The 13633-nt window shown below is 40.2% G+C and overlaps 1 protein-coding gene across 1 annotated transcript in view; it reads left to right on the top strand.

Annotated features, from left to right (window-relative positions):
• LOC142138757 (colipase-like) overlaps window positions 1-13062 on the top strand; it is a 28797-nt gene extending 15735 nt beyond the window's left edge. Inside the window, exon 3 of the mRNA XM_075195688.1 lies at window positions 12799-13062. Coding sequence (XP_075051789.1) covers window positions 12799-12930 — 132 coding nt within the window. The 3' untranslated portion in view covers window positions 12931-13062. The remainder of the gene's footprint in view (window positions 1-12798) is intronic.
• Window positions 13063-13633: the final 571 nt, after the last annotated feature.

Here is a 13633-nt window from a genome sequence, read left to right as displayed (position 1 = left end):
CTTAAATGATTAATCCAGATTTCTAACTGACCATGTGGAAAATACAGGACCTCAATTGATATTAGAGATTTACAGAGTGCAGCCTGCTATTTTATAGCACATTATTTGTTCATTCACCTGCACTTTTGTTTGTCATATTTTGCCTTTTGTATAACCTTGTGTTTAATATCAAATTAATAAAAGTTAGGTTTTATTAACATTCCACTATTACATAATTGGTTAGATGTATACTAAGTGAGTAAGCTGTGCATCAATTTGTTCAAACCTCTGTTCTCATCCACAACTAGTGATACCAATAGGTTAAAAGATGCACCCCATATAAAAAATTGAGAAGATACATTACCTTGATTTAAAATATAAATATATGTCTTGACTCCCCACAATTAGTGCAACAGTGCCACTTCTTTTTCCGACATACAGTGTAAATTCACTTACATAGACACACACACAGACTGAGAGAGACTAAGTTCAATGTAATAGCAGCCTTATATGCTCTGTGCCATATTGCTGCCCTTCTGAATTAAACTAGGGGACTCATAAACATTTATGTGGGAGAGAGAGCAGAAAAATCAAGCTTCATCCCACCCCGGGGTAACGGGGACTGCCCGAGACTTGCAGTAAAGGCGTTCACCAAGAAGGTGTGTATTCACTCGGACACCAGGGCAACTGGGACGCCTCACACTGCTGCTGTGTCCTTGCAAGTGATAGGCAGACGGGGAGTGCGGCTGTAATGAAATTATTGCTGCCTCTTGAGTGGAGATGAGGGCATGCTCTTGACCATATTTCTCATACCTCTAAAGATTCCTGCTCATAAGCTTTTACTACATTGAGTTAAGTCCTGGGGGCATCCTGAGTACCTGTGAGTGCGTCCACTCTACGGAAAAGCCAGCTGCTATAGGTGAAGACCTCTCCTGCTAGTTCTAAAAGCTTATAACAGTAATTAGGAAGCTGTAACATTGTAATGGATTATACCCTGGGAGCAGTGGTGTAATGACAGTCTGACCTTCCACAGTTTGGTTTTTGCTATTAGTTTTTAGCTGCCTTCCATTGCTTTCTACTCCACCATTTTCGTTTAAATAAAAACTGTGACCTTTTGAGAAATTACACTAATGTCCCTGTGGTTATTTATTCGTTCAATTACAGTAATAGTAATTCTGTACATGCAAAGGAGGTTTAGGTGCAATGAAAGGGAGATATCAACACTATTCAGTTTATTTATTTATTTTGAATTTAATCAGAGAAAGCAAAGCATTAAGACAACTCACTGCAGACTTTGGCCAACATTGGTGAAAATTGGGACCGTTATGAAGGGGACATTATAAAATAGACTGCAAATGACTGGAAATGAATATTAATGCTATAAACAGTAATAAAGGAGCAAAAACAGCTCAAAGTGACATTTATTTACAATATTTAATTAAATCCAGATCCAAAACAAAAACCTTTCGCATTTGCTCGACAAAACCGTCAGCAAAGTTGAAACACAAAGTTGGGTTAGAACCAACACTGGTTTCAAAATACAAACAGGATGGTCAGTGCACCTCTCTAATCTTAATATGTATAGTTTGGAGCAAAGAAGGGAAGGGGGGACATGATCGAAACTTTCAAAAATATCACAGGTTTTAACAAGCTACAGGAAGGAAACATTCTTCAAAGGAAGAAAAGTATTAGAACACAAAGACATGCACTGAAACTGGAGGGAAGTAGTCTCAGAGGATAATTGAGGAAAAATTACTTCACAGAGTAGGTAGCATATTAGTGGATAGCCTCCCATCAGAGGTGGTAGAGACTAATACAGTAGAACAATTTAAACATGCTTGGGATAGAAATAAGGATATCCTTACAAATAACTAAGGATCAAATAGGGTTTGAGGTTACCATAGGTTAAAAATTAGGCAGACTAGTTGTGCCAGGTGGTTCTTATCTGTCGTCAAATTCTATGTTTCTTTGTAAAACAGAAACGTTTTAGTAATTGTAACATACACTTTTGAAAATCTGATTTGACCAACAATCGGGAATTAGAGGAACTCAGCAAGGAATTGTACCAGCCAACCAAGATGATACATTCAGGAATAAATAGAGGTTTCCTAATAATGTGTTGTGGGTAACGTGTGTGCCTAGCATCATGTAATTGAGAGAGAGAGACAGAAAGAGAGAGAGAGAAAGAATGACTAGCAAAGATAAAGGATATTCAGAGATCAGATTATATGATACAGTGGTTGTAAAGAAAATATAAGAAAGAAATAGTATTAACCCTATCGCAAAAGATTCTTCTAAAAACTGTTTTGAAAGTGAACAGAGGGGTGGGAGGAATACATACAAAGGGGAAGAACGAAAGTGAAGCTGGAAAGGAGAATAATTTAGCCCAATATAATGGTAGTGTATGTCTCGCTTACTGCGTCCACTGGCGTCCCGGCCGTCACCTTGACGACCGGGATGCCACTTCCGGATCCTGGCCGACAGTTGCCGAGGCAACAGTCGGAAGCTTTGTGTTCTGCGCTGCGTCCCGGCAACGGAGGAAGCCGGGCACGCATGCGCAGCAGTTAAATAACCTGTGGCTTGATTAAACAAGCCTTGCTCTAGCCTGTGGGCTGATTAATGCTTTGGTACATTAATCATGCAGGGGGCTGTGTCTGATTCAGAGCTAGGCTCTGATTGTTGGCCACTGGTATTTAAGGCAGTGAGGTCTGCAGCCTCACTGCCGGTTATAGCTTCTGTATCCAGTCTGCTGACCTGCTCTGTGCCTTGTTCCTGCCTGTTGGACTTTCTGCTGATTACCCGTGTATGACCCTTTGCCTGGAATTGGACTTTGCTTGTGTATCTCGTGACCCTGACCTCTGGCTTCAATACCGACCTTCCTGTCTGCTCGTGACCCCTGACCTCAGCTTGTTTATTGGTACTGTTATCTGCTGCCGGCCCTCTGCTTGGACTCCACTCCGCTTGCTTGGGTTCTCCCCAGCCGGTACACACTTCACGACCCTCTGTCAGTCTGCAGCTCAGCCTGTTCCCACCATCAGGGGCTCCAGTGAACACCTGACTGGCAGAGTAGACTCCGAGTTGTGTTGTGCCAGCTGGAGTGGTTCCTAACAGTGTAATGGTACATAAAGAGAAAATATAAAATGATGGCAAAAACATCTAGAGGAATTTTCTACATTACTCACGATCTAATCTGGTAAGATTCTATGGAACATTGAGTCTAAGAACTTAACCCATAAAGGGATACACGTAGCTCAACTGGTAGAAGGTGAGAGATTATTTCTGTAAAGTGCAGAATTCTTGAAGTTTAACCAATGGAACCAGATATCAGAGATAGATTTGTAATTGTCATCTACAGATGAGGTAATGTCCTCCATATCCATAAAGAAATACATTTTAGAGAACCACTCAGTGATGACTTGAGATGAGGAGAATCGTCAATGTGTAGGTATTGCAGCTTTAGCTGTATTATATAAGTGAAAATTTATTAAATATTAAATATTTTACATTGTACAAGGAGACACCTTGCAGAGTGTTTAAAATGGGTTTCCATGTATCAATGCTATATCTACTTTATCAGAATGTAAGGATCATAATGCTTTAGCTATCCTCTCGGTGGTATTCAGTCCTTTAGCATTAATTTCTACACAATGTATCCATAGGAGCAATGGCAAAATATATGGCATAATCATAGTTAGATGTTAATGGTCAAGTAATGTACCCTTAATCCCCAAAGATGGGAGGGAGAGGAATGAAGGGGGAGATAAGAGGATAAAAGGTGTAGCATCAAGAAAACAAAAAATGTAATTGTATTACATCGAGCATGGATTTAACAGATGTGTCTTCTAAACTCAACAATTAACATAGAATTACCATAGCAACAACCAAACATGTACATTATAAAATAGAACCCGTAGACTGGGACAATATGAAGCCAAACAAAATTTCAAGTGTACGATGTATGATTTCAAAACTATTTTTAAGAGGAAAAGTACTCTGAGCGGTAAATGTATCAAGCTGTGAGTTTCTGGCGGATTTGAAAAATGGAGATGTTGCCTATAAGAACTATTCAGATTCTAGTTACTGTGTATTTAATACATACTACAAACTCATAGCTAGAATCTGATGGTTGGTTGTTTTTCTAACCTGCTGGAGATTCGCAGCTTGATACATTTACCCCTAAATGTTTATAAGTTAGAGGAGTATGGAATAATCATAAAGGCCTGTCAGGTGAACTTGAAAGGTAGAGAAATGCAATGCACAACCAAAAAGTATTGCAAATTCTACATTCAAGTAGAAGCTAAGTCTCTGGGGTGCTTATTATTCTCAGAAGAATTATTGGGATGGCAGGGCCTCTGCCAGTTCTTCCTCTGTAGCAAGGATTTAGAGATTTGGAAGGAGATCAAAGTCACGCCAGTCTGGGATGTTAATCTTGCTGAGTGCAAGAACTGAGCAGAATTTATCAAGGTCTCCAGGGGTTTTGAGAGCAGTTAGCCTCCCATTGTGCATCACTTGAAGACTAAGAGGAATTCCTCACCGATATTTAAGATTATTTTCTGTAATTATTATGTTAAAGATTTCAGCATTCAATGTTGTTGTAGTGTGCACCATGAAATATCGGTATATTACTGCCATTGAATTCTATGCCATTGAAAGTCCTCATTTTCTTTAGAATTTTGCCTTTCGGTTTTAAGACCCTATAAGCAAATTCAATTTGTTCCTGGGGTCTAATTCTTAAAGTTCACCAAAATTTTATTTAGATCATCTGTGAGACCTTGCTGAGGAATATCTTCAGGAAGACCCCAAAATTCTGATGTTGTTGCATCGACTTCTGTTATCAAGGTCATCATTTTGAGTTGCGTGGCTTTCAGACTTACAGCCTGTTGATCTACAATATCTATCATATGGGAAAGAAGTGTGCCAAGGTATCTTTTCTTCCTCGAGTAGCAAATCTTATTTCCAAGGTGCAAGATATCACCCTAAATAGTGGCTAACTGTTGTTGCATTGGTTATTGCAATCTATGTTCTAAAACTTGAAGTTTGGATGGAATCACTTTGACGTGTGCAAGGATCTCCCCGATTTCCAATCTCAGTTGGGGAATAATATGTGAGTCAGATTCAGTGTATGGAAAAGATTACTACTCTGGGTCAGAATGGGCAGAAGTGACTACAGGAGACTCTCCTCTTCTACCTGAAATGGTTGTAATTTTCAGAAAGGGCCATATATTTGCATGTGCAGAGCTATCACAGAGCTTTTCCAAACTCCTTTGTCTACATATTTTTTTGTCTTTCTCCGTTGGTGAAATGAAATTCTAAAGACAGGGTACAGAAGAATCACAGTTAGCATCCAGGTCAATGGAGGCTTCTTTCCCCGATGTGACATTTTGCAAAGTCATAGTGGTTAATTAGCAGATAGCATTATGGATGAAGCTGGAGCAGTGTAAAATTGCACCTCATAGTGCAATAAGCCCAACATAAATCACAGATGACTGCGCTGCTATAAAATGGATAAATAGCTAGGTAGAATAGGTAGCTGGTGCTACCTATTCAAGGTGGGAAGTGAAGAATATTGTTTACATATGCTGCATAAATTGGTTTAGAGATAGTAGTATGTATACTGTGCAGCGATAGTGGGGCAGTGGATATATAATTTCATATATAATATATTTCAGAATGTCTATGCTAGGTCCAGAAAATGTGAGAAGTACCTCTGCAGAAGGAAACTCAGAGCAGAAGACAGTGTTTTCCTCAAAGCTGCAGGATTCACATTCACTCAAGGGTAGATCATCTCCCAAGGGTGCAACTAGAATGGTCAGCAGGCAAAAGAGTCCCAGCACCAGGGTAAATAACGAGTCCAAGTGTGTACAATAATGCAGAGCATGTAGTGGGATTTTAGCTTAATTTAAGCATGACTTGCCTGCAGATTGAAGCTCCATCATGGAGAAGGTGCGCAGGACCGAATTGAGATGGTCGTCAAGCTTCAGTGCTCCAGCAGACAGGAGCCCCAGAGGTGGATGTAGCTGTGCAGTGCGGGTCTCAATGAAGAGACAAGGAGCTGCACCCAGGTAGGTCAGAAGGCAGCAGTAAAGGCTGTTACATGGTGCTCTAGAGTCTGCTGGTCCGTACCTTATGCCCCAATAAAGGTGGGAGGCAGCCCGTGTCTTTGCCCCTATCTCCGCAGCAGTCGGATGGTTCACGAAATAATAGGTAAGCAGCTAAGGCCCTTCTACTAGACCATATAGCACAGTTGGAACTTGTAATTCCCAGGAGGGTATGCCGATTTCATGATCAGGCAATGCGCTGCCCAGGTAGACGATGAGGTGTTGGGTATATATATTTATAATACATCAGGTAGAGATTTTTTTAAAGCAACGATCCTGACTTTGACTTCTAAAATATAAATCAGAGAATTCAGGGAAATATGATTTTTGTAAATATGCTACTATACATGATAAAGGAAAATTACACAAAAATAATCACAAATGAAACAAGCTCCTGCTTCAAAGCCATAGATTCTAAGAATATGTATTTTCCACATCTGCACCATCAATATAATTATCATCAGCAGTGACAAGTATGCCAGCTTGTAATCAGTGTCGGACTCGGGAATAAAAGGCCCTCCAGGGAATGTCATGGTAGGAGCCCACCAGAAGGGGTGTGGTCAGTCACCTGTATGTGTGACTTGAAGGGGCATGATCAGCCCACCAAAGACATGGCTAGTGCCATATTGTAGCATTTAAGAATGCAGTGTATACAAAAAGTTCAGTCTGGGCCCCAGCCCCTATATCAATACAAAAATCAGGACTGTCCCATCAGAACAGTTGGTAGCTATCCTGCTCTCTCCTACCTCTTCTTTCAGCTTTCACTTCCTGGTGTCTTAAACTCAGTAGTTGCTTGTCACGGTCCTGGAATGTTGGGTTTCTGTTTGGGAAAAAAGGATAGGTACAAGAATAGTGTAAAGAAGAGCCATGAGTGAACACTCTAGCTCCCCTTCCCAATGAGCCCAGATGTTAAATCAGTAGCAACACATGGACACACACAAGTACAGTTCTCATGCATTCGGACACACACTAGTATAGTTCTCATGCACACTGACACACACTAGTACAGTTCTCATGCACACTGACACACACTACTACAGTTCTCATGCACACAAAGACACACTAATACATTTCTCATGCAAACACTCCTTCTCTCATACACACAGTTTGTCATACACACCGACTCACACTCTGATACATACAAACTGACACACGTTCTCTCTCATACACATAGATACATAAACCCCCATACACTTACCTTTTCCTGCAGTGCTGCCTCCAGCTTCCTCAATGGCAGAATGGGTAGGGGGCGTGTCTGTGCTCTGATTGGCTGAGTGACTGTGTCCGACAATCAGAGCACAGCAGAGGCATTGAGCAGAAACTCCTCTGTATTACCGAGCAGCACAGGCTGCACCTACACCTTTTTCTCTGTGGGGACCCTGGTGATCATGGCTGCCTTAAGAAATTATGGGGCCCAGTACAAATGAAACAGGAAGCCCCCCTACCCCTCCTCACCCACATGCCATCAGACCTCCACACATGCCTCTAAGAACTGACTAAATATTAAAAATTCATACCTTGCGCTAATCTCAAATATTAAGATTACTCTACATGTGATAACAATAAATTGTGACAAGTTCTAATGTCATGTTTTTTTCAGAGCTGTGTCTATGTGGAGTCTATAACCTCTTTGTATGTAGTACCTCTAATAGAAAGAAAAGGAAAGGTAGACTGCTTATTGTATATAACCAAGGAAGAGCCACTTATAACATATAGGGTTTTAAACTAATTCAATAGCTTATTAATTAATTTCAATTCTATGCAACAAGTTCTTTATTGAATTGTTCATATTTGCTCTGAATGGCTGAATATTGTGATAGTAAATCATGCAAATATGTCAGCCCTGTACTCCTGCAGAATTATCCTCTTGAAGCTTTTTGTGTAACTCCTCATAAGGGTTAGTGAGAATATCACCAAATAGATGTTATACATATGCCTGCTTTCCATGAAACATTAAACCAACTATTCACCATTGTCTGAAATGCCACAGACATACAATTCCTGCACATCTACAATATTTCATTATTTTGGACTTAACCGATGTAACAAGCAATTTTTTATTACGTAGGCTTCATCTGTAACTTGTAACTATCATATATGTAATGTGATCATACCAGCGTGCAGTTAATTACCCAAACACTAGTATTTGGTAAGTTAACAAAACAATTATGTGAAAAGAGGGCTGGAGCACAACTTTTAAGATAGTGGGTCAGACTAAACCCCCTTCCAAAGAAAACTCTAGATATAATTATTTTTTCACTTATTAAAATAACAGCTTAAAACTGGTATTATGGTAAGAGCAGTGTTATTAAGTGGTGAACATATAATGAAACGAATAAATTTGAATATACTTTTATACAGAGACTTTACCTAGTGGTTAATGTGGTTGGTGTAGGGGAGTAATATAAAGAGAGCGCACTGTATTAACAAATTCATATTAGCCCTGCTTATGTATGACAATTGTTAATTACATTCCAGTTGATTCATTACTTTTATTTTAAATGTGATCATGATTATTTATAATTTTTTCTGTTAACATTCTACAACATATAAAAACTTTTTCAATGTTGGTAGAGAATCCATTAAAACTAGAATGTGTTATCTATAGAATTTCTATATTTATGGCCACAATTAGGAAACACACCAGATTGTGAGAAAGGGATATGGAAAATAAGATTTACAGCAAATGAACAGAAAGAAAAAAATTTAAGCAGTAAAGTTTTGTAATAATAATAATAAACATGATAAACAAGTATTATTTCTATAATTCTACAGGAATCCATACATTTACATTTCATTCATTTCTGCTTCTATATGGTGTTTTCTCTTTTACTCTCAAAAAGTGCCACATATCTCTTTGTGTATTGAACAGATAAAATGTACTGTGCTTAAATACAGAGAGACTTATAGTCTCACCTCCCTCTGCAACAGGAAGGGAGCAAGTTACCCTGACACTTCAATCATTCAGCATACATAAGGGAGGACCAGACTTAAGAAAGTGAGAGAAGTCTAACACTCTGACTTGCAGCAAAGCTAAATCTATCAAACTGTACTTTCCACACAGATTGTATAGTTCTTCTCTGCGTGACCTGCTGTCATCAAGCCATTAGTAGCAGTTTGGGTCGCTGCCAGGATAATAGAGGAACAGAAAGCCCTCAAACAAGTCAGGGCCCCTTACACCAGTCCCCCGTACCAATTGAATTCTGACCCCGCCCCCTAGCAAAAGGGGACAGGGCCATCGAACAGCGGGGCCTACCGCGGGACCCTGCTGGGCCAGTCCGACGCTGCTTGTAATGCTAGATAGACAGAGACCAACTCCCAAGCTACCAGCCACTATCTGGCAATTCAGAACATAAGAGAAGGCACCACTGATTTATGGGGTCAAAATTAATTTATAATTAACTTATTAAGAAGACAAATTTTATTTTTCATTATATTCAGGTGGCAATATTTATTTTATGGGGCATTATGAAAATAACTATATTAAGGGGATATCATATTTGATTGTGAAAATAATTATTTATGATGGGGACAACACTTATTTCATGATGGGGGCACCATTTATATCCCACACATGTGGCACTACAAGTGCCAGCATGCACATGGGTGCAAGTGCATGCTGGCACATGTAGTGCCATATAATAAGTGTTTCCCCATTATAAATAAGAGCAAAGCTGTTGTGGTACAGTGGTGTTGTAATCATGGGTGACAGTACTGGTATAATTTTGTTCAGCATGATGCAAATTATTTCTATTCTGAGGATGTACTGTAGTTCCATCACTCATTGAGACAGTGCCCTTATTACATTTATACGATTTATTAGCCATGTGTGCCCATAGTAACACTATAAACAGGGCAGAGGTCTGCATCGCCAAACCCCATAGCAAAAACTGGGAAGGGGTACGGCAATGGATCTGCTGGCCAATATCCTCAGTTCTGGTCGGCATGCACACCCACTGTGCATGCACTTCTCAGAAGAGGCCTCTGCTTTTTCAGAGCAGAGCCGTAGCTTTGGGGGATGATGATTGGGCCCCGGGGGTCTCCCAAGCAGGCCTCTGGACCCCATAGCAGTCACAATCCATGCACCCCAGTCAGGGGAGGGCTGGTAGACTTCACCCCGGGCGCAAGCATACAGCACTGACCCATAAGTAGCGGCCCATCCTTATAGGGTGGTTTTTGGTACAATATATATTTATATAAAAAGAGGCTATTTTAATGTTGCTTAATCCATATATATATATATATATATATATATATATATATATATATATATATATATATATATATATATTTATGCCCAGGCCCAGAGCTGGATTAAGGCTCTGAGGGGCCTGGGCACTTTAGACAGGGTAACCCCCTATAATGTAGCATTGTTATCATGTTAGACAAATACACAGGCAATACTGTGTGCACTACTGTAAGGTGCACACAGTTCTGCCTTCACGAGCAGTACACGGTGAAGCGGGACATACCTCCCAACTGTCCTAAGTGAAACAGTCACCCAAATTTGGGACTGTCCCACCAGATTCAGGACAGTTGTCAGATTGTCTTGATCTCTCCTATCTGTTCTTGTCACTTTCATCACTTGTGGCTGCTGGTTACTTTAGCTCATTTGCTGGTTGTCTGGATCCTGGAATGTTGGAGGCCCTATTTGGAAAAACAAATGGGTACATAAAATTTAGAAACCTCCAAACAGTCCCAGTGTTAAAAAAATAGCACCCACATTTTATAATTATGTCTCCCTCCAGCCCCAACATTAAAATAATAATATTCACATTTGCTTAATGGATCTATTTCCCTCCAACCAAACCCAACATTAAATTAATAGTATTCCCATTTAATATATAAACCTATTTCTCTCCCCCAAACAGCCCCAGCAATAAATTAAATTGCACTTACGTTTAACAAATATAACCATTTTACACAACCATGACCAGAATTAAATAATTCAAGTTCACATTTAATAAATAGTCATCCTCCCCAAAATTAGCCTCATATTCAATTAATAGCCCCAAACCACCCCAGCATTAAAGATCCTGTCACCTAATCTTAAATTAATAGGCCTCACTACTAAATTAAATAGCCCCACCATCACCCCACAAATAAATAGCCCCCACCTGCACCTGAATAGCCTACCTCCCACACTATATTAAGACCCCCCATTCCCACACACACTCTATTAAAGCAAAACACTGGCCCCCACTCACACACAAACTGTCACCACTCTCACACACTACATTAACATACTGGCCCCCACTCATGCTATATTAACACACTGGCCTCCACTCACACTATATTAATACACTGGCCTGCACTAACACTATATTAACACACTGGCCCCCACTCTCACACACACACTACATTGACACACTAGCCTCCACTCTCACATACACACACTACCAGGGGCAGGCTGGGCTGCGGGGCATCTGCCCCCCTGGCCGGTCCCACAGTTCGCTAACTTGGGCTGGGTCACTGGGCCACCTGCATTTTTTTCCCTTTAAAATAGGTAGCTGAGTCAAGTCTTGCCCACCGGGCTGACATTTGCCAGCCCCCCCCTGCACCCTACATTGACACACTGGCCTACACTCACACTATATTAACACACAATGGTCCCCATTCACACTACATTAACACACTGGCCCCCACTCTCACACACACTACTTTAACACACTGGCCTCCACTCACGCATACCCACTACATTAACACACTGGCCTCCACACACACACACTACATTAACACACTGGCCTCCACTCACACACTACACTAACACACTGGCCTCCACTCACACACTACATTAACACCATGGCCCCTCACACACACACTACATTAACACACTGGCCTCCACTCACACACTACATTAACACACTGGCCTACACACACATACTACATTAACACACTGGCCTACACACACACACACTCTACATTAACACACTGGCCTACACACACACACACACACACACACACACACTGGCCTACCCACACACACACACTGGCCTACCCACACACTCTTCCCCCCACATTTACCTTGTTCCCTCCGCATGCTGTCTGCAGCACTTCTCACATGGGATGGCACCTGTCATGTGGTGCACGTGCCATGCGACTCCTGCCCTTTCACTGATAGGCCACATGTAGGAAGGGAGAACGGATCAGGAGGATCTGCGGCCAACATGAAAGGTGGCTGGTCCTGGAGGAGGGGCCAGCCACCGGACAGTCCACCGGCCTAAAATAGAATATTTCTGTCTGGCCCGAGGGCATATGCCCCCCTGCCCACCAGTCTAGCCCGCCCCTGAATATATTGTATAATAATCTGTAAGGAATACACATTTGCAAATCTTAATTATTAGGCTGAGAGTTGATTGACAAATACCTCTGAATTCAGATCATTCCGAAGAGACTAAAATATGCACACATTTTGCAAATGTCATTTTCCAATTGCAGCAAATGTCCTTTTTTTTGTATGTTTCCTAATTGCAAAACATTGCTTAGCACTAAAAGCACTGCAATTACTCTCAAATATATAGTTTGCATTACTTCAAATAAAAGGCAAAGTGTATTGCCTAGAGGAAATATGACTTTTTCATTTTTTTATGTTTTTTTTTTAACATGACATAAATGCATATATAAGGAAGTATTTTACAATATAAGGCTGTTTTATATGAAATCATAGCCATAGCCATTAGTTTAATGCTCTTCTATAATATAATTGCATCTTTCTCTTTAGCATCTTTATGGGGTCTACTATTACTGCCCATGTGAAATTGGGCTAACTTGTGAAGTGGACAGAACTATTATCGGGACGATCACAAACACAGATTATGGCTTCTGCAAGGACCCAAATGATCGCACAAGATAAACTTCACCCCCTCCTGATACAGCTGTTGAAATAAACATTTAATCCTATGTAAATATGCTTTAAAATAATACCAAATTCACTCTAAACACTTGCATATCTCTGTCAATGGAATATAAATATTGTGCTATCCTATTTGCAGGAAGTTGTCTCTTCATTACATGTATTACAAGTCTTGCCTACCTCTTACACTGTTGAATATTGTTCAGCTGACAAAATTTAATTGTGCACTCATTGCAGTCCTATATTTTTTAATAAACTTAAAGGCTGCACAATTGTTTTGATAAGAGCGACACTAAAAAATAAAATAATGTACAGGTTCTTCTGCATTTTGACACACAAATCTGTTATTTTTATTGACAAAATTAGCAAAATAATATGAGCCTACAGCCTGTTTTTCAGTCATATTGCGACTTGGCCAAATGATACACAAATAATTCCAATTTTTTTTGGTTTTAAACTTTCAATTCAGAGTATAATCTCAATGTAACAGAACACACTTTATTTACAAATACATTTATCAATTAAAGCATTGCTTTACACCCACCCACACTAATAAGCTCTAGTCTCACTGTATGGTGTCCACAAACTACGTATTCTGGTTGTTATGGTGTATCTGTAAACTATTTTGCCACACAAGTTTAGTGTGCAGCTTTACGTTACTTATAGGAAAAAGGAGGTTATGTGTAATTCTCTAATACATCTG

Source organism: Mixophyes fleayi, chromosome 2 (genome assembly GCF_038048845.1).
Source record: "Mixophyes fleayi isolate aMixFle1 chromosome 2, aMixFle1.hap1, whole genome shotgun sequence".
Taxonomy (NCBI): domain Eukaryota; kingdom Metazoa; phylum Chordata; class Amphibia; order Anura; family Limnodynastidae; genus Mixophyes; species Mixophyes fleayi.
This window is presented reverse-complemented; position numbering and strand designations above follow the sequence as displayed.